The 19,409-nt window shown below is 51.8% G+C and overlaps 3 protein-coding genes across 7 annotated transcripts in view; all 3 read left to right on the forward strand.

The window, feature by feature from the left end:
* The first annotated feature begins 307 nt into the window (after positions 1-307).
* On the forward strand, positions 308-2,795 carry LOC136296344 (T-cell surface glycoprotein CD1b-3-like). Its single transcript, XM_066195348.1, has 6 exons — positions 308-432; positions 736-993; positions 1,152-1,433; positions 1,528-1,812; positions 1,918-2,014; positions 2,183-2,795. Exons 1-6 carry the CDS (start codon positions 357-359, stop codon positions 2,241-2,243), a joined length of 1,059 nt encoding a protein of 352 aa, XP_066051445.1. The 5' UTR covers positions 308-356; the 3' UTR covers positions 2,244-2,795.
* Positions 2,796-5,528: 2,733 nt separating this feature from the next.
* Positions 5,529-8,939, forward strand: LOC136296321 (T-cell surface glycoprotein CD1b-3-like). Of its 3 annotated transcripts, none has more exons than XM_066195316.1 (6): positions 5,529-5,742; positions 6,951-7,211; positions 7,757-8,041; positions 8,136-8,420; positions 8,542-8,638; positions 8,773-8,939. In XM_066195316.1, exons 1-6 carry the CDS (start codon positions 5,670-5,672, stop codon positions 8,816-8,818), a joined length of 1,047 nt encoding a protein of 348 aa, XP_066051413.1. In that variant the 5' UTR covers positions 5,529-5,669; the 3' UTR covers positions 8,819-8,939. The 3 variants fall into 3 exon arrangements, with proteins under 3 accessions (XP_066051413.1, XP_066051414.1, XP_066051415.1); XM_066195317.1 differs by having other exon boundaries at positions 6,954-7,211; XM_066195318.1 differs by having other exon boundaries at positions 7,003-7,211.
* Positions 8,940-17,237: 8,298 nt separating this feature from the next.
* Positions 17,238-19,409, forward strand: part of BICD2 (BICD cargo adaptor 2) — a 49,242-nt gene continuing 47,070 nt past the window's right edge. Inside the window, exon 1 of one of the 3 annotated variants that reach the window (XM_066195051.1) lies at positions 17,238-17,644. In XM_066195051.1, coding sequence (XP_066051148.1) covers positions 17,405-17,644 — 240 coding nt within the window. In that variant the 5' untranslated portion in view covers positions 17,238-17,404. The remainder of the gene's footprint in view (positions 17,645-19,409) is intronic. The other 2 variants (XM_066195054.1, XM_066195053.1) reach the window with 2 other exon arrangements.

The following is a 19,409-nucleotide window of genomic DNA, read 5'->3' on the forward strand; positions in this document are numbered from 1 at the left end:
ACACATCCACCTGACGGGGTAGAACGGAGGACTCAGTTCACCCACACCACCCTGATTGTCAAGGTGCTGCTGCAGCCATGAGGGACCACTCCTGCATGCAATGGAATGACCTTGCTCACAAATTCCCCCAGTGCTCACAGCCATACTCAGGATGCTCCAGCTCACTCCATGTGGGCACCTCAGAGCCCTCCCCTAAACCTCAGTGCCAGCCCCATTGGCTGCCAGGGCTATTAGTACCAGCAGAGCTGCCCAGGCAGAGCCAGCCTGAGGAGACATCTGAGGCCACATCTCTCAACAGTCTATTCTTCCTGCTGCTGCACCCACTGCTGCACACTCTGGGCCTCACTGCTGGAACTATGCAGTCCCCTTGCTCCTGCCTTGTCTCCCTCCTCTACCTCCTCCTCCTCTCTGGGACATGGGCAAACCTGGAGGGTAAGTGGTAGCCCCTGGCTCATACACATGGGACTCCATAGGAGAGAGGCTTCCTGCTCCCCACCACCCTGGGCACTTGCTTCCTCACTCCTTGTCCCCTGGCTCCACATCTCCTCCCCAGCAGGGATGCAGCCACCCCAGGTGGGTGCAGGGGATGGGAAGTGGGGCTGCAAAGGCTGTAAGGGGCTTATGGGGGGCCCATGGACCCCTGCAAGCTCACGGACCCATCCCTCAGCTCCTCCACTTTCCTCAACCCTCTTCTCTCAGTCCCATCTCCTCCCTGTCAACCCTTGTCTCGTGTAGGGAGCTTCACTATCCGGCTGCTCCAGACCACCACCTTCCAAAACACCTCGTTTGCAGACACGGAGGGGCTGGGCCTGCTGGAAGACATCGAACTTGGTTCTCTTGATAAACACACATGGTCCATCCACTTCTGCCAACCCTGGGTGCGCTCAGCCCTGCCCCGAGCTGACTGGGACACCATTGAGAACCTGATTAAGATCTATTTGCAGAAGTTTAACCATCTGATCAATGAAGGGGCCATGGAAAGGGACGTCCCCTGTGAGTACTCAGTCTTCACTGCATGCCCTTTCTAAAAAGCAGCTGGGAAGTGGGGAATGATCTGACAGTGCTGGTGCTGTATAGGAGACATTGACCATGGCTGCAGGAAGGCAATCATAGCCCATCATGCAACCTCTGTCTCCTCTCTGCTCCACCAGACCCCTTTGTGGCTCAGTGCACGGCAGGCTGCGTGCTGTACCCCAACAGAACCTCCCAGGCCTTTGCCTATGTGGGTTACAATGGTCAGGATTTCCTCAGCTTCGACACAACGAATGCCACCTGGACCCTCTCCCAGGACACCACGTTGTCACGGTATGTCCAGTCAGTTCTCCAGAACTACACTGCCTTCAGTGAGCTGGTGGAAATGATCTTCAATGATACTTGTGTTGATGAGATGGAGATGCTCCTGCACTATGGGAGGGCAGCTCTGGAGAGACAAGGTGAGCCTACCCTGACCCTGCAACAGCCACCCCCACACTGGGGCCCAGCCGTGCCCCACTGGGCTTGCCCCACGCCTTTGCTCTCATTCCCCAGAGCTGCCTGTGGCCACGGTCTTCGCCCGCACCCCCAGCCCAGCCCAGCTGCTGCTCGTTTGCCACGTCACCGGCTTCTACCCCCGTCCCATCAGCGTGGCCTGGCTGCGAGACGGCCAGGAGGTGCCTCTGGGCCCGGCGCTCAACACCAGCCCCATCCTGCCCAACGCTGACCTCACGTACCAGCTCCACAGTGTCCTGGCCGTGACCCCCCGGGATGGGCACAGCTACGTCTGCCGTGTGCGCCACCAGAGCCTGGGCAGCCGCAGCCTGCTCATCTCATGGGGTAGGTGCCACCCATGGGGATGAGATGGGAGTTCTGAGCCACACTGCCCCACAAGCTGGAGCAAATCCCAGAATGTTCATGGCAGCTTCTCCTTATGTTTCCCAGGGAACTCAGAAGTGGTGCTGATCACAGGGCTTACAGCTGGGCTGCTTGCAGCCATGGCCATAGCTGCCACGTTGGTGCTTTGGGTGTGGAGACAAAGGTGAGTCCCTCTCTGACCCATGAAGCGGCAGTGAGAGAGGAGGGGAGGAAATGCCCAGGGGATTTCTGCACTGAGCAGCAAAGCTCTTGCATTAGCCCTGACAGATGCTGTCTGCACTCCCACAAGGGCTCTGCCATGGAGCATCCAGCTGTCCTCCTCTCATTTCAGAAAGCACCAGCAGATGGAGGAATCAGAGTCCAGGAACTCCATCCTGAGCAGAGAAGCTTAGCTCAGAAGGGAGCCAACAGTCCCCATTCCCTCCCACTGCCTTCACAGCTACTATTCTGCTTCAGCTAAGTTCTGGGCATTGCCAATTGCAAGACTAACTCGATTCATAGACGCACAAGAGAAACCTGGAAGAGAAACCTGAGCTTTTGACTTACTTGGCTTTTCTAAACAGACACAAATTCAAGTCTGAGACCTCCTCACTTGTTACACATGATCATCTCTTAGCTTGTGGCACTGGCCAGTCCACCCACTGATGCTCTAGGGCACCTCAATACCCAATGGCAAATTCTCCTGGCTCTGCTTCAGTAACAGTTTTGTCAGAGGCTGGAAAGCTGTCCCCTTCTACTGTCACTTTCTGGTATATTTTTTCCTAAAAACTGCCTTTATTAACCATATTCCAGAAATATTTGTGCTGAGACTGAACTGTTCCACACAGACTAACAGAACCTAGCCAGAAATGGCTTTACAAAGTGCTGAGTAACACTGAAAATCTGGTGTAATGTGCGGGAGCTGCAGATGTGTATGAAATGAAAATAAACCATTCATATTTTCACTAAGGTCATGTGCCTTTCCTTAGTTGAATGGGCTTGGAGAGGTTTTGATCACACACATATGGAAGCTGAAACATTGCTGAATTATTTGCACTAATTGCAGAAAGCACCAGGGCATGGGGAAAAAACAGTACATGTGTGCCTGTGCATATATGAACATGTTCTCACATATTGCATGGAAATAAGCAACTGTGCACATGGGGTAAAGTGACCCCAAGGCTCCTAATAAAGGAGAAGAAAGAAGCCCACATCCCATCAAAGATAGCAGAGTTCACACACACAGAGGAAGGCATGTAGTTCACACTCCCAATCAACTTGAACATGTAGCTTCAAAAGATTTGGTTTCACTGGACAACTCCCTGCAAAGTTTCCCAGGATAAGTCTGGCAGATGTGTGCAAGACAGAAAACCTGGCTGGCTTGTGGCCATATCCACCACAAATCCAAGAGTGTTTGTTCTCCCTTGGCCAGAATGCTGGGGTGAGGACTGCATTTCCCTGGCAGCCAGAGTCACCTGCGGGCGTCACAGGGCTCAAGCATCTCGGTGCAAGAGGAGTGACACCAAGCTTCTCCCAGCCCCTGCTGAATTGGGACAGATAGGTGAAACTCTTTGGTGTGGGCATGCCTCCCTGCAGCCTTGGCACCCACAGGGCAAATGGGGCAACTCCTCTCCCAAGCAGAGTGGAACATCCTGCAGCAGTCACGGGACCGGGCAGACCTGGAGAGCAGGTGCTTCCAGTGAGGAAACGTGTTGAGGAAAGCTGTTCATGTGAATGACCTCCCAAGAGACCCTACAGCACCAAACCCACAAACACCTGGTACCAGGGGGGGTGTCTGCAGGTGTTTGCTCACATCCCCTAAGTGACTTTACAATAACACACCCCACCCAGGCATTTTTAGAGGGCTCTTAAGGCACCCCACCCCAGCGTGGTGGTTGCTGCTGCTCACCCACCCAGTATGGCACCCAGAGGCACTGCATCCCTGTCCACCCCACCCCAGCTCAGCCAGGCATGGCTTGGGGGGCTGCAGCCTTCACCTCAGGGGAGATTGCAAAGACCAGTGTCACCTGTGGGATCATTGAGGACCAGTGGCTACATGAGAATTTCAAAGTCCTATAGTCCTCTAGGGTAGGGGGAAAGTGAGGATCAGTAATCACTTGAGAGGACTGCAAGGACCAATGTCACCTGAGGGAACTGTGAGGACCAGTGGTAACCTGGGTGTGACTCTGAGGACCATGGTGACTTGAGAGGACTCTGAGGACCAATGGTCTGTGTGGACCAACAGCCCCCTGTCCCCTTGGGTCATTTTCAGGTCAGAGAACTGGCAGTATGAAGGAGGAAAAGGTTGTGAACAAAAAAAGGAAGTGAAAAAAACTCCAAACATGAGAAGTACATTCCACATAGGGAAGTGGAAGGGCTGAAGCAGAAGTTTAAGGCAGATCCACTGCATCAGTGGGACACATCTGGAGGAATTTCTGAGGGGGCTGAACACATTGTGACCACCTGCAAAAGCCAGGTGCCTGGTCCTGTCCTGTGAGCAACTCAGACACCAGTAGCGTCACATGCACCTTCAGAGGACAGAGGGCTGCAAACAGCCTCACAGCTGCTCAGCACAAAGTGACCAGCAGTCATCTCAGGGGAGACCATGGGGACAAGTGATCACCTCACAGCACTGCGGAGACAGAAGCCCCCTTGTCTCTTCCCTTCCTGGCTGCCCCATGGCTGCGCTTTGCCACCCTGACAGCCAAACACTCTCCTCTGGGTCTAGGACTAGTGGGAGGGAGGTGGACCTCATGATGGCATAGCTGGACAACTCCTGTGTCATGCTGCTGGGGAAGCTGATGCCATTTCTGGGCCTACCAGGCTGCCACAGCATCCCTATTTCTCTCTGGGACAGCTCCATGGAAGCAAAAGTATTCAGTATTGGGATGCTACCGAGGTGCACCCCTCAGACTCACCCTTGGTTGGTGTTTTGGTTCTGCCTTCACCTCCAATGCAGGCACTATGCAAAAAAGGGGAAGAGAAACTGCAGGTTGAGAGGGAGGAGCCAGGGAGGAGCAGTGGATTGGGGACATTATGGGGGGGAGGCTGACTCTTGTCACCCTATGATCCCTCCAGCACTGGAAACTGGTGCCAGTGGGGACAGAGCAGGGGGATGGCTCCCACCATTTCTGTTCCCATGCACAGGGGGACTTGGGTGGGGACCAGATTCCTCACCAAAGTTGGTGGGAAGGAAAGGGGAGTTGCCAGGCCCACTCCCAGGTGTTTAGAGCAGAGCTGGGGCTCCCCAGCCGTGTCCTACAGCTTGGGACTACGTGGAACAGTTTGTCGCCTCCTCCCCGGGAGGCCCATCCCCAGAATGAGGTAAGTGATGCAGTAGCAGCCTGAGCTGGAAGTGGCAGGAGTGGGAGGGGGTGACCCAAAGTATCCCTTCTCCTTGTGTAGGGGTTGAGAGGACAGAAATCATCTTTCTCCGATCACGTCTGAAATCCAAAAGCCGTGGTCACCTGCTCTGGTGCTGATGCATCCCACAAGAAGAGGGATAGGACTGTGTAATATTGGTGGGGAGAGGGAGTCAGGAAAACCCAGCTTGAATATCTTTTTTCCTAGGGCTGTTCCCTGGGAGGCTTTTCCCCCGCCTTCTCGTTCTAGCTGGGCTTTTCCCAGCCCCAGCCTGTTACAGTACTTCGTGCTCAAGATCTTCTTTCAGCTTTTGTCCCTCCCACATGTCCCCAGCCTTCAGCTGGGGGCCTCTGGGCCCCTCCCTGACACATCGATTCTCCAATCGGTGGAGAACCGCCGCAGTGACGGCTGGGCTGGGTTGAAGCTTGGGATCCCACGGTCACTGCTGCTGCTTCTTCCGCCTTGCCGCATGCACCATGCAGCCCCCTCACCTTCTCCTCTTCCTCTTTCTCCCGATCCTCCTCCCTGGCATGTGGGCAGACCCAGAGGGTAAGTGGGAGCCCTGGCTCACCTCAACTGTTTTCATCCCCACGCCCTGTCAGAGGAACCCGCAAGTTCTGCCCAGGGGAGGCACTGTGCCCTATGGGGGAGCGGATGATTACCAGCATCAGAGGGCCACCTCCCACCGGGCACCACCCAGACATGCTTTGTCCCTGCCTACCCTCTCTGTTCCTACCTCCAGCTCAGGACTTCTGCCCCACCTGCTCCAACACAGAGCCTTGGGCACACAAGCAGAAGAAACAACAGTGGTCCCAAAACAGGCCTTGGGTGTTGAGTTTCCCTGCCAGATGTCCTCCCCTGCAGGGAGCCCATGGGTGCCAGGCAGAGCTCAGCTCCACATGGTGCTGAGGGCCCCTTACAGCAGCCCCTCGTTCGTTAGGGAGCTGCACCTGCCAGAGGGTGTTTCAGGCACTGCTGTCACACAGAGTTTTACCACAAGCCTGTGAGACATTATGCTTCCAGAGCAGGCAGCATCAGACACAGAAAGGCAGGATTGATCTCTGGGCTGGGCTGGTGGTCTGGCCCTATCAGGGAGCCCCAAGCCTGGACAAAATGCCCTTTCCTATCAACCATCGTCTGTATCCTCTGTACCATGTTCAGGTCTTTGGCAGATACAGGTCCTGGCACAGGTGCTTCTCCTAGGGGGAAACATCACCCCAGATGAGTAGCAGGGTGTCTCTTAATCTGCTCTCCACAGTCAGACGGCAGCTCTAGCCAGGAGGGAGGCATGGAAGGGAGGGGATAAGATGCCTAAAATCTTCTGCAGCAGACAACCACTTTGTTGAAAGTAAAATAGAGAAGGAAAAAGAGCAGTGAGGTCAGAGGAAGTTCAGACAGGAAAGCAACCCTGATCAGGGTGAAGAGCATAGGATCATAGAAGGATAGAATGATTTGGGGTGAAAAGGACCTTAAAAGGCCGTTCAGTCCAACCCCTCTCCCATGGGCTGGGACACCTTCCCTGCTCAGAGCCCCAAACAACCTGGCCTTGAATGTTTCCAGGGATGGGGCTTCCACCATACGTCTGGGTAACATATGCCAGTATCTCACTACCCCTCACATAAAAAATTTATTTCTTATTTCTTTATTTCTTATTATCTAGCCCGAATCCCCTCCAGCACTTCCACTTCCCATTTCCCCTTTAGCACCTCTAGTCATCTCCTTCCTGCACCCTTTCCTGTCTCCATCCTCTCTCCTAGCAGAGCCACAGGTTATCCAGTACCTCCTGACTAGTCTCTTTGCCAACATCAGCTCTGCTGAGGTGTCATGCGTGGCACTCGTAGGGGACATACCCTTCTTAACACTGCACCCGGCCAACTGGAGCATCCACTTCTACTGGCCCTGGCTCAGCCAGGCTGCAGCTCAAGGTGACTCGGAAAAGTTAATGTCCCAGTACAAAATCGCTCTGCGCAATATCATCCGATTTGTGCACGACACAGTTCAGCAGACAGAACAGCACTGTGAGTACAGAAACGAGCCCTGCCAGAGGCTGAGTCCTTTTCCCTATGTTCTGGCTGTGGCCTCCTCCCCAACAGGATGGCATCTGGGGGCTGGGTCTCACAGAATGCAACAGCTCCTGAAACCCTGCAGCTGCTGGGGCATATGACTAGCAGGAGTGGGGAGGGCAGCAGACCAAAAATACCCCTCAGAGCTTCTGCCATCTGGCACAAGGAGCCCCTCTGTGTGTCAGAGAGCTGCTGCCAGATGTACTGGAACTGGGGGGTTGACACAGCAAAGATCATGGAAGAGAAAATTGGGGGCAAATATTTTGGGGGACAGAATTCTCTTTAAGCAAGCACCCCATGCCGGTATCCACTCCATTTTTCCAGAGGGCATGAGGGCTTGCAGGGTGTCTGGGGTCTCCTGAAGCATAGCCTTACCCCCTGCTGCCCGTTGCACCCTGCTTTCCACTACATCCTTGTATGTGCCCTCAGCCACACCCCACCTCATGCCACCCATGTCCCACACACTCATGGGACCTGTCCACTGGCTTTGCCTTTGACAGACCCGTTGGTGGTTCAGTTCCGTGGAGGCTGTGTGCTGTACCCCAATACGACAAGCCAGGGCTTCCTGAATATCGGCTGGGATGGCAGAGACCTCGTAGCTTTTGAGGTAGGTAAACAGTGCTGGGAGGCCCGGCAGCCATCCCAGGTGGCAGAGCTGGTCAGCAACAGCCTCAACAAGCAGAAGTCTGTCAGAGTGTTTCTGGAGCACCTTCTCTCCATCTGGGTATGCCAGAGCAACTTCCTCGCCCTGAAGAGGTATGGGAGGGAAATTCTGGAGAGACAAGGTGAGCCTACCCTGACCCTGCAACAGCCACCCCCACACTGGGGCCCAGCCGTGCCCCACCGGGCTTGCCCCACGCCTTTGCTCTCATTCCCCAGAGCTGCCTGTGGCCACGGTCTTCGCCCGCACCCCCAGCCCAGCCCAGCTGCTGCTCGTTTGCCACGTCACCGGCTTCTACCCCCGTCCCATCAGCGTGGCCTGGCTGCGGGATGGCCAGGAGGTGCCTCTGGGCCCGGCGCTCAACACCAGCCCCATCCTGCCCAACGCTGACCTCACGTACCAGCTCCACAGTGTCCTGGCCGTGACCCCCCGGGATGGGCACAGCTACGTCTGCCGTGTGCGCCACCAGAGCCTGGGCAGCCGCAGCCTGCTCATCTCATGGGGTAGGTGCCACCCATGGGGATGGGGTGCAGGCTGCAGACAGCAGCCACTAGCCCCGGGAGGGGCAGCTCCTGGCTGGCGCTGCCAACTTCACACAGTCACCCTGTTCCCTCCCTGTCCCAGAAAACCGCAGCGCAGCTCCAACAATTGGCATCACCATTGCGGTGCTGCTTATTTTGGCCACAGCCTCTGCTGGGGGATTTTGGTGGTGGAAGCACAGGTGAGCTCTCCCTCCCATTACGGAGGGATGTAAGATTTATGGGCATGTAGGTCAGTCCAGGGGTTGCAGCAGCAGCAGCAGGTCTGTAGGGGTGAACTCCCTGACTGTCATCACAGCTCACATACCCTTTGCAGGAAGGGCAATGAGGCTGCATGGGAGACCCAGGAATTCACCATTTGAGACTTGGTTGCCCACACAGCAACAACTGCTTGCTCTCCCTTCTCACTTCGTGTCTCACCCGATCCATCAGCATTGACAAGGTTTTTTCTGGAAAACCACCGCATTAAACAGCTACAGACTTCCCCTGCATATGATTCCTGTGTGTCTCACCCTTCTTCCCCCTCGGGAGCTTTTCTCATGAAACCCCTCAGCGCACTACAGAGACTCCATATTGCAGCCAGAGACTCTTCCTTTTCCCGGACTGTGGTTGGTCTCCACCTGGAGAAGGCAGTCCTCTGACAGCCCCTACCACATCCCTCCGTGGCCAGTGTCTGTCCCTGGCCGGGCAGTTTCAACCAGAGGCCAGACCACTGCAGGGCTGCTGAGTGAGATGTGGGATGGAGCAGGCCACAAATCAGGGAGAGCTGGAGAGATGTGAGCTCTTTCACTGGGGAGAGAAGGGGAAGAGAGGACCCAAGTGACACCCCTGACATCCCTGACACATTTGGAGTACATTGAGCAGCTCCATCTCCGGAGCTTATCTCACCCTCAGTTCAGAATGGTTTTAGACCGGGATCTCCTCCACTTCTGACTTTTGCCCCCATGTCTGCCTCCTGTCTCTGTAAAAGCTGGAAGGATGGGGGATTGTCACCCTTCCACTACGCCTGACAGCCATGAAAGAGCCATGCTGAGGCTCTGGGAGACTCTGAGCAACACACTCCACAACAGGATGTGGAATGAGGATTGTCATCAGTTCATTATGTATTGTCCATTGCTCCTTCTCACCCTGGCTCCAGTGTGGAGTCCCACCCACAGGAGACAGCCTTCCACAAACGTCTCCAGCATGGGTCCTTTCTATGGCTGCAGCTCTTCACAAACTGCTCCAGCATGGGTCCTTTCTATGGGACTCCTTCAGGAACGTGTTGCTCCAGTGTGGATTCCCCTCAGGGTCACGAGTTCTGCCATGAAACTGCTCCAGCGCAATGTCTCCATAGGGTCGCAGTCTCTCTCAGGCACACCCACTTTCCACGGCATTGGCCTCCTTCAAAGGCTGCAGGTGGGTTTCTGCAGGTCTGGACCTTCATGGGCCGCTGCAGGACAGCTGCCTGCCCTCGGTCTCCACCCCAGGTCGCTCGGGCCCGCCTGTGCTCGCCGGCCCGGAGCCGGCGGGGTCCGGCCTGGCCGCGGCCGGGCCCGCTGCCAATGGTGCCCCGGTAGATGGCGCCGCCCCGCCCGCGTCCCGCCCCCATTGGCTGCGCCGCGGCCCGCCCGCCAATGCCATCCGTGCTCCTCAGCCGTCACCGGTCACCGGGCGGGCCCGGGCCGAGCGCGGCGGGCTGTGGGGCTGACCCGGAGCCCCGTCCCTGCCCTCGGCGCCGTCCAGACCGCGGCCTGCGCTTCCAGGGACTCGCTGTGGCTTCCCGCCGGTTCCGCATGTCCCCGGATCCGGCCGTCAGCCTACCCCAGCACTGAAGAGCCGGGGATGAGCCCAAGGCGTTTCCCGCCTCTGCTCCAGATCTCAAGATAAAGAGAAAAATGGAGGAAGATGTTTGCAATTGTCAGGCCTGCTTAAATACCCAAAAGCCGTGCTGCATCACCTGTCTGGGGAAGCCAGAGAGACATGGTGAAATAACCCAACCACTTGGTCCAGAATGATTGGAGCTCTGTGGACCTCGTTGTCATAGCATTGTTCCCCTCTTTCTTTCTGTATGCACATACCTATGTGTATGTACACGGAGTGTGTGTATAAAACTACTGAAAATTTAAACTCTCAGATTTCAGACCAAAGCAATAAAATCTCCCTGTTTGGGCGGGTTATCCTGCAATTCCCACTTCTTTTGAGAAAAACATCTCTTGCTAGTGGGTATGCCAAGCAGAAATGTGAGCTGCCAAGGCACTATCATATTTGGGGACTGACACCAGCAAAACTGCTGCTAATGAGCTCCAGGGTAAAGCCTTTATTGTAAAATAAATTAATTGATGGATATTATAAACTGAAAAGATTAAAGCTTACCTAATCTGTGACCCTTTTATCCCTCATTCAAACATGGTCTCTGAATGCTTTCAAAACCTCACCAGTACCAGTTTGTTCGCAGCTGGCTGCAAACCAGGCACAAACTCCTCAGGGGTCGGAGGGCACCTTTGAACAGATATTTGGACTGTGATCCAGCCATACCCTACAGCCCAGCTAATGACCTTGAGTAAGAACAAGGCCAATACACTAATAATGAGGGTTTCTTAGGCCATTGGTTTCTCCCCAGATGGCCACTAATCCCCAGAAAATGCTTTCCTACCTAAGTTGTTAATGCCTTATTAACCCCTCAACGGTAATATCTCTGCCATAGATACAAGTTTTCTATTCCCCCTTAAAGGCACTGAAGACCCTGATACTTTCCAGTCAAGGCACACACTTTCCACGAGGCACAGCAGCCTATCGGTTACACTCCAATTAAGATCCATGTGGAGTATACGCATGTCAGATGACACTGTACATCTGCAGAAAATGCATTAGCCATTAAAAACCTCCTGATCCCAGGACTGCATATGTATTCCAGATCCCTCTCTCAATATTCCAGTGGAAGTTACAATGCAGACGAAGACTGTCAGCTTTAGTAACCTTTCTTGGAAAAAATGTTTTCTCAGGACTTCCTTCAGCTCAACCAAGCTGAGAAGCAAAGAGCAATCGTGACTAAGTGGTTTTTTTCTTTTCACTCATAGTGGGCAGCTCAAGTCTTACCTCCTGCATCCATGATAATTTTTAAATATTACCAAATCCTTCTGGTTATGGCACCCAGCACAGGTTTCACAGCATCTTTTTTTCAGCCCTGTGGAGGGAGGGGATATTTGGAGCCCTATTTTAGAGAGAAGGAGCTAAGTCAAGGGAGAGGGGTTAATCCTCCCTCAATTTGTATGCTCTGGACAAATAACCTGATAGAGTTTTCCAGAGCACATGGAAGGATGTAGGTGACGCCCCTACTACTCCTCATATTGGAGAGACACCATGTGCATCTCTGTCAGCAAGGTGTTAAGCTTTTCACCTGATGTCAGTTCCTCCAGACCTGCTTGTAAAGCTTTTCCATCTTTGGCAATTTCTCCATCACCTTCTTCAGCAATGCCTACCTTCTTACTGGTCTACAGAAATGAATTACCACCTTCCCTTCTGCTTTCCACAGTAGTTCAGCAGAGTGGAAAGTACATTTGCATCCACAATTTATGACAGAGAAACCTAAATTGTTTTTTCCAAAATACGTCCTTTACAGAGCACACATATTTAGATAAGAGGGAGAGCCATCTCTCTGTCATTTGTTTCCTACAAATAATCTGAAGTTAGTTAATTCTGGCCTGAATTTTGGAAGCCCATCCATCCTTGGCTAATTACACATCTCTTTATTTCCTTATCTATTTTGTTATTTCTTGTCCTCTTGAAATCTCTATCAGAGCTGCAGGGCTGATACTTGTTGCTCACATGAGCTGCCTGCAGCATGATCCCAGAACTGAGTGACTGGGAAAAGATGCAGAAACTGTTTCAGTCATGCTGCAAAATTACTTATTCCAGATTTTTGCTTTTGTAAACATGTTTCAAATTTTAATAATCATCTCAAAATTGGACAAGAGATAATTTCTGTCTTGAAGATAGAGACTAAATAGACACTCTTCCTATTTCTCCCTCCAGTATAGAAATTGGGTATACACGCTAAAATAATCCAGCAAATTATTCCAGCCATCTTGATCCCTAATTGCTATAATTGCCCTTTTGGGCTTTCCTGAAGGTAAAACAAGAAGCTCTTAAACTCAATGTTCAAGGCCACAGCAACTTACCAGACAACCATCACACATACCAGAGAAAGAAGGGCCAGGAATCCATATGGATTCTATTAATCTTTTGCCATTTTGATATTTACCTCAGTTTAGCCCTTTTCCTGGTGATTTTGTTTGTATTGTTTTGGGGGTTTTTTTCTGTTCAGCCCATGTGTCTGAACCTGTGGCATGCTTATTTTACCTGGCAGCTAGAATCACTCAGCCCCATACACCACATCACCTTCTACCAGCGCAGACCCATGCCCATGGTCCACACAGCTCTCTCAGAATGTTCCCTTGACTATAGCTTATTTTAGCTTCACTTTTGCTACCCACTCACAACAGTCTGTACTGGAAATGCTGTTCCTGTGAATCTGTGCTTGTGCAGCTGAGTTGTATCTGATGTTTTAAAGTCTGTTTTCCCCAGACCTAAAGGCAGCATCGCATGGAACAGCAGAGAGATGGAGAACAGCAGGTCTGCCATCAAGCCTGGGACCAAGGGCTCTTGCCCCTGGAGGTGACAGTTTGCCACCTGGAAGTTGCTTTTCCTTTGCCTATCTTTTTCCTGCTGCTGGCAAGAGCAACAGCTGTCTGTGAAGAGAAGAGCAGCATTTCAACTGGTAGTGAGCAAATTGGAAGCAGTAGCAGCTCTAGCAACAATAATTTTGAGGGCAACACACGTGGATTTGAATACCAGAGTAAAGCTGAAATCTGAAGACCTCTTTTTCCCCTCTCTCTCTCTCTCTCTTTTTCCTCTCTCCTTTCTCTGTCTCCTGCCGGCCATAGTGATCTGAGCATTTGTGCTAATTCATCAGCTGATCTTTGCTTGGAAATTTTGTTGCAGACGACAGAGGTCACTTTAAGTCAACAGTCAGAGTCCCGGTGATAATAGCCTGAGGATGGAGATATCAGCTCCCTTTCAGTAGTGGGATCCTTCATGCTATTTGTATTTTTTGGGGGGGTGGAATTTATGGTTTTTTTTGGGGGGGAGAGGTTTTTTTGTTTTGTTTTGGGTTTTGGGGGGGTTTTTTGTTGGTTTTTGTGGTTTTTTGGGTTTTTTTTTTGTTTGGTTTTTTTTTTGGGGGGGTGGTTTGTGTGTTTTGGGGTTTTAAAAAAATTAATTTGACAATCTGTGTATAAAGACTTCAACCAAAGAGAAATACATACTGTACTGAACAATAGTATGTTAAATTTTAATCCTCATATCTGTGATACCAAAGAGAAATACATACTGTACTGAACAATAGTATGTTAAATTTTAATCCTCATATCTGTGATAAACAGAGAAAGAGCATTCAAGTCATTATAGTAATCTTCACTAAGTATATTGGTACTGACAGACTATTTCTCTGGAATTTACTTGTTGTGTAAAAGAAAAGGAAAATACTTTTCTTCTAAAACCCGCTTTGGATATTTCCAAGGCTATCATACAATTCCTTTTTTTTTTTCTCCAGAATGAGTTTAATACTTTGAAAAATAACGGTTTCTTTTCTTTGACATAGGCTACATATAGAGGACTTGGTAAGTTCATTTTACCCTAGGATCATTACCATACCTTTATCAAACATCTAAGAAGTCCCAAAATGCTCTTATGCCTAAAGTGTTTTGTTTTGCTTTCTTTTCTTTTTTAAGTAGAAAATAAGAGGAGAAATATGGAACAGCTTGCTAGGGTTTCTTACGGCTGTTTCAGGGCCAATTTAAAGACTTTCTTGTTCTGGTGTTTACTATAGCTGAGCTGTACACAAATGCAGTGGATAAAAGGAGATTGAAATTATGATGTGCTGTACCACCCTAATTGTGGTACACTTGAACTTATCCAAAGTAATGTATGAAAGGAAAGACATCTAGAAGGAGTTTCCTGTCTGCAGTGACCCCAATTTTAAGCACAGGTTAGGCTGGTTTACATATTCAGATACCTGAATGTTTTGCAGCATTAGATTATAGTGCCTACCTCCTTTGGGATTTGGACTCAGGTTAAATAAAACTAGCATTGAAGGGCTATCTTTTTCTTTTCTTTTTCTGTGGGTTAATTTCCACAAGAAGAAAACACTACCCAAATTTATTTTAGCATTCAAGATGGTTCCTGTATAATTCTACCACTTTGTTCTCAGTGGATAGCTTTAAAATCTCAACAGGAAAAATAAGAGCAACTATCTCCAGCTGTTGTGGAAGTCTATATCACCAAAATACACTTGGCCATGACACCTTGAATCAGTGCGGTGGCAGTTAAGCCTTTGCATTGATGAAGTTTGGGGACATTGACCTGGGGAAATGGGCAGGTGTCTCTGGGTGTGCTCAGGACAGATGATGGGCACTGGCCAGGCTGTACTCCTCCACTCATTATACAAGATTTTCTTACCCTGTATCATTACCTTGAAGGATGATGGGAACCTTAACTTTGACAAGTTACTCCAGTTTTCTGAAACTGGGCAGGAATGCTTTAAAATTAACTGTTGCAGTATTTATAATTTCTGCCTTTGCATCTTGGGCAGTTTATAAAATAACAAAGTTTGAAACCTAGAAACAAGCAATAGTTCTAGATATGACCTAGGATACAAATTATCCCGTGAAGTCCCTTGTGCTATGATGAGTTGATCAGCTCATCTCTATTAACTCCCCAAACTAGTCATATCTCAAAATTCACTTGTAATCCCAGAAATATACGGGATGTGAGCTGAAGCTCTGTGTCCTGAGAGCAAGTCATTACATGCAAGTTTCAGTTTAGGAGTGGGAGGAGCACCGAAGGGTAGCTAATGTGCTTGAGCCCAGAGTTGCAAAGAAAACCTGGAATGAAGGCTAAGAAAGTATGAGGTGAAAGAAAACAAGCCATTATTTATTATTAAAAAATATCTTAATGATGAATCAGTTGTGAATGGGTGGGACTAGCAATGCTACCTACTTGGGCAGACAAAAGAAAAACATAAAAGGTCATGAAGAAGTCCTAATAGTGAGAAACAGAGTGTGGAGGAGAGATAATTCTGTTATTTTCCTCACTTGGCTTTATAAAAGAATCAGAATGTTTAAACTCCCTAAAAACATCCTGTGACAGTCATGATGGTACAGAGGTGCACAAGAGTGAAAATGCCTTCTACTGAGAATTCTGAAAATAAAAAACTAAAGGAATTTCACATACACACTCTAGGCTGAGGACATCGATTTGCTGCTTCTAAGGTCTGGGTGGCTGAGTGTCACATCAGTGCTCACAGGACAAACACATCCCTGCACTTGATGCACAGGGAGCTCCAGGCAGTGTCAGGGCCCTGAAGAAAAATTGAGTGAGGCAGCTTCATGAATAACAGGCAGCATTCAGCCATGACACAGCTTATTAAAGGGATATGTGCACAGGCAGAAGTTCAAAGTAGCTTGAAAAAACCCTGCAGCTGTGAGCAAATACGTTGCTTTATGTTTGAGACCTTGTGGAGTGCTCAAACACGTAATTGTTTTTATTATGCTTGCTATCTGCTCACCAGTTCATTACTGATTGTTTTTGATTCTGGAAGAAATACAAGCTGCGCTTGCTGTATGAAGGGACGGTAAAGCTGCAGGGCTCTCCTGACGATGGAAGTGAAGCATCTCCCCACTCCACAGGGACATACACCCCCCCACCTTTATATGGGGCTGCTCAGGAATTGCTATGGTCCAACTAGTAGAGGTTTTTCTCTGTTCAATCTTCACTATGCTTTAGAAATTAGTTCTACCCGTGGTGCCCCAATGAGTGTCCCAATCCTGGTGCCTTTGCCACCAAACGTGCCCAAGGGGTGTAACCTGGGGCAAAGGCTCATGGCGTTTTCCTCACAAGCTGGCAAATCCTTTTCAGGCAGCACAGTACCAAATGTCACTGTCCCACGGCTGGTCATGGCACTGGGTCTTGATGCAACCTGTCCCTCCTTTCATCAGGTAGCTCAGCCGTAGGGGAACACCTTGTCCCGCGGCCGTGGTTATCCTCAGGATGACTCGGGGGACACGGTTTGGTCCCTGTCGGTGGATGGAGAACGCCTTTTAGCAGGAATTCCACCTCTAGACACAGAACACCGGGAACAGTGAGATGCTCGCAGCTCTCGGGATGGCGTGGGACTGTTCCAAGCCTTCTGTGACCCTCTGTTCTCTCCGTGCTGCAGTGGCACCACCCGCCGCACCGGAACGTCTCCCCCCGCCACACGCTCTGGTGCACGGGCCTCATCTTTCATGCCCGGCCGATCCCAGCCCTTTCCCAAACCCGCCCCGAAAGCCCTCCTGAGCGTGGTCCGGGCCGCCGGGGTGCGTACAGGGGCTGTGTGCACGGGGTATGTGTCCGCGGTCCCGGCGCCCGTGCCCGAACTTGTGTCTGGGGTCGCTGGGGGGTCCTGGGGCGCGCCCGCTGTCGGGCCCGGCCACTCCCGGCACCGCCGGCCCTGCGCCCTCGCCGCCGCGCTACCCGCGCCGCCCGGCAGAGGGCCTTTTCCTCCCCGCCCGCCACCGCCCTCGCCCGACGCGGTGCTTGCCGGGAGCTGTAGTCCAGCGAACCGCGCGGCGCGCGGCGCGGCCAGTGCCGAGGACTCCCACTCCCAGCATCCCGCGGGGCGCCGGTCCGCCCGTGCCTTTTGAATGATTTCACTGCGCTCGGCGCTTGCGGCGAGTGCGGCGGCGGCGGCGGCGGCGGCGGGCGGGATCCGGGGAGGGTCCGCGGCGGGAGCAGCGCGCGCCTGGCCCGTCGATGGCGGCCCGAGCGGGCCCTGCCGTGGCCGCCTGCGGGCCGTGCCGCTGGTAGGAGTGGCAGACGGGCTGCGCGTTCGCCCATCCGCCTCGGCGGCCGGCGGCCCCTCCGCCGACATGTCGCTGGCTATGGAGGAGGAGGAGTACGCCCGGCTGGTGATGGAGTCGGAGCCCGAGTGGCTGCGGAGCGAGATCAAGCGTCTCTTCCAGGAGCTGGGCGAGACCACCCGGGAGAAGATCCAGGCGGCGGAGTACGGGCTGGCGGTGCTGGAGGAGAAGCAGCAGCTGAAGCAGCAGTATGAGGAGCTGGAGCTGGAGTACGAGACCATCCGCACCGAGATGGAGCAGCTGAAGGAGGTGAGGCGAGGGCGGCGGCAGGTGGGCGGCCTGGGCCCGAGCGCGGCCGTGGCGGCTGGAGGGGCGAAGGCAGAGCGGAGCGGTGAGAGCGGGGCCGGTTTGGGGTCCGGGGGCGGTAGGTGAGGGGCCCCGGGGCTGCTGTGGGGCGACCGGCCCGTTCCCAGGCTTCGGCCTGGCTCCGGCAGGGCGGTTGCACCCTTCCCCAAAATGACAGCTCCGAGGCGCCTGGCGGCAGGCCGGCCCGGGAGAGGGAAAGGGTGGAAGAAAAGGCCTTTCTGTACCGACCCCCGCTCCTGTGAAGGGGGATTGTGGGATGGAGGCGGGCAAACGGTTTTCTTTCTCTTCCCGTGCCGTGCCGTTCCGCCTCGGGATGCGGTAGGTGGGCCGCCCTGGGGCTGCCGTAGGGCGAGGAGCCGTGCCGGGACTGCCCTTCCCCGGGGCTGCGGCTCCGCCACCGCGCCCCCGGAGAAACGCCAGCATGCGGCGGGGGTCGGGGGCCGGGACCGGGGTGCGGTGACGATGCTGTCATATGCCTGCTTTTGTGTGGATGGAGGAACCTTACCTTGGTGTTAATCACTTCCTCAATGGGGACCACCACGAAAATAATACAGCAGACTTCAGTTCACATAGCTTTGTTTTGGTGCAGGTCCTGCCGTTGACTTTTTTTTTTTTATTATTACTTTATATTTTAAGGGAAATTCCAGATCTAGTCTGTACAGGAGAGTGAAGTTTGTCAGTAGAAACGCTGCATTAGGCAATTGGCACATTAAGTTTTTCTCGTACAAGATCTCTTCCAGGTGTTCAATGTGGGAGAAGTGCTGTCCGGGGAGCAGTCAGAGAATGCAGGCTGGTGGTTTGTGCTCCTTGTGAGCTGATCCCGTCAGCCCACTGTGGAGCGTGGCCCATGTGAACTTGTCTGTGTATAGCTTTGTTTGGTTCAGTGATTTGGCATGCAGGCAAACCTTGTGCTGCTTTTCAGCTGATTTAGGCCTTGTCTTGATTGCAAAACATCTGATACAGCCTAAGAGGTGAATATAGGTGGATTTGACCTGTACAAATTGTATCCAATAGGGCTTAGTCTTAGTTTATTCAGTTGGAAATGGATTTTAAGTAAAATCAGAATACAGTATTTCTAAAGAAAAGTAAATCCTTGTAACAGGCTGGTAAAAATCAGCTGAATTGGTGAATGTCCTCCCTTCCTGCATACTATGTATCTTTTGTTCTTATAAATAAAGCTTTATTTTTATTGTGTTAGACAAGCATAAGCAGAGGTTAATTACTTTGAATTACATAGCTATAAACTTGTTAACTAAATATGCAAGCTGAACTGATATGCTGCTGTTCCTAAAGCCACTTGAGATCAGCACAATTACAGCAGCATACAGGAGCAGAAACTTGGAAGTCAAGTGCAGAGGCAGCTGTGGAGTTGAGCTCATGGGAGAGAAAACATGGCAGGGAGAGGTGACAGGACTGGCCCAACCTCGTTCAGCAAGGCAGTGCCTGACACACCAGTGGGAGCCAGGATGCCTTGATCACAGGCAGTGCTTTAGTCATTGAGCTGTGCTATGTGTGCTTGGGCATTACATGTTTTGACTTGCAGATGGTAAAAAGCTTGATGATGATGTCTTTTCATTCTTTTAGGGCTGTACCAATTGAGAAGCTTGTAAAAGAGATTAAAAAGACATAAAACAACAACAACAAAAAAAGGCAGAATCAGCAATGATTCACTCCTTTTTGCTTTTAATATTTTGAAGGATTTGCTTTG

Source organism: Chamaea fasciata, unplaced genomic scaffold (assembly GCF_029207755.1).
Source record: "Chamaea fasciata isolate MVZ Bird 193981 ecotype frontalis unplaced genomic scaffold, bChaFas1.0.hap1 SCAF_13, whole genome shotgun sequence".
In the NCBI taxonomy this organism is placed as follows: domain Eukaryota; kingdom Metazoa; phylum Chordata; class Aves; order Passeriformes; family Sylviidae; genus Chamaea; species Chamaea fasciata.

Coding starts and splice junctions, on each gene's coding strand:
- LOC136296344 (XM_066195348.1), top strand. CDS start 357: ATGCAGTCCCCTTGCTCCTGCCTTGTCTCCCTCCTCTACCTCCTCCTC. Junction 1,434..1,527: donor GGCAGCTCTGGAGAGACAAG/GTGAGCCTACCC, acceptor CTCATTCCCCAG/AGCTGCCTGTGGCCACGGTC. Junction 2,015..2,182: donor CTTTGGGTGTGGAGACAAAG/GTGAGTCCCTCT, acceptor CTCTCATTTCAG/AAAGCACCAGCAGATGGAGG.
- LOC136296321 (XM_066195316.1), top strand. CDS start 5,670: ATGCAGCCCCCTCACCTTCTCCTCTTCCTCTTTCTCCCGATCCTCCTC. Junction 5,743..6,950: donor CATGTGGGCAGACCCAGAGG/GTAAGTGGGAGC, acceptor CCTCTCTCCTAG/CAGAGCCACAGGTTATCCAG. Junction 8,639..8,772: donor TTTTGGTGGTGGAAGCACAG/GTGAGCTCTCCC, acceptor TACCCTTTGCAG/GAAGGGCAATGAGGCTGCAT.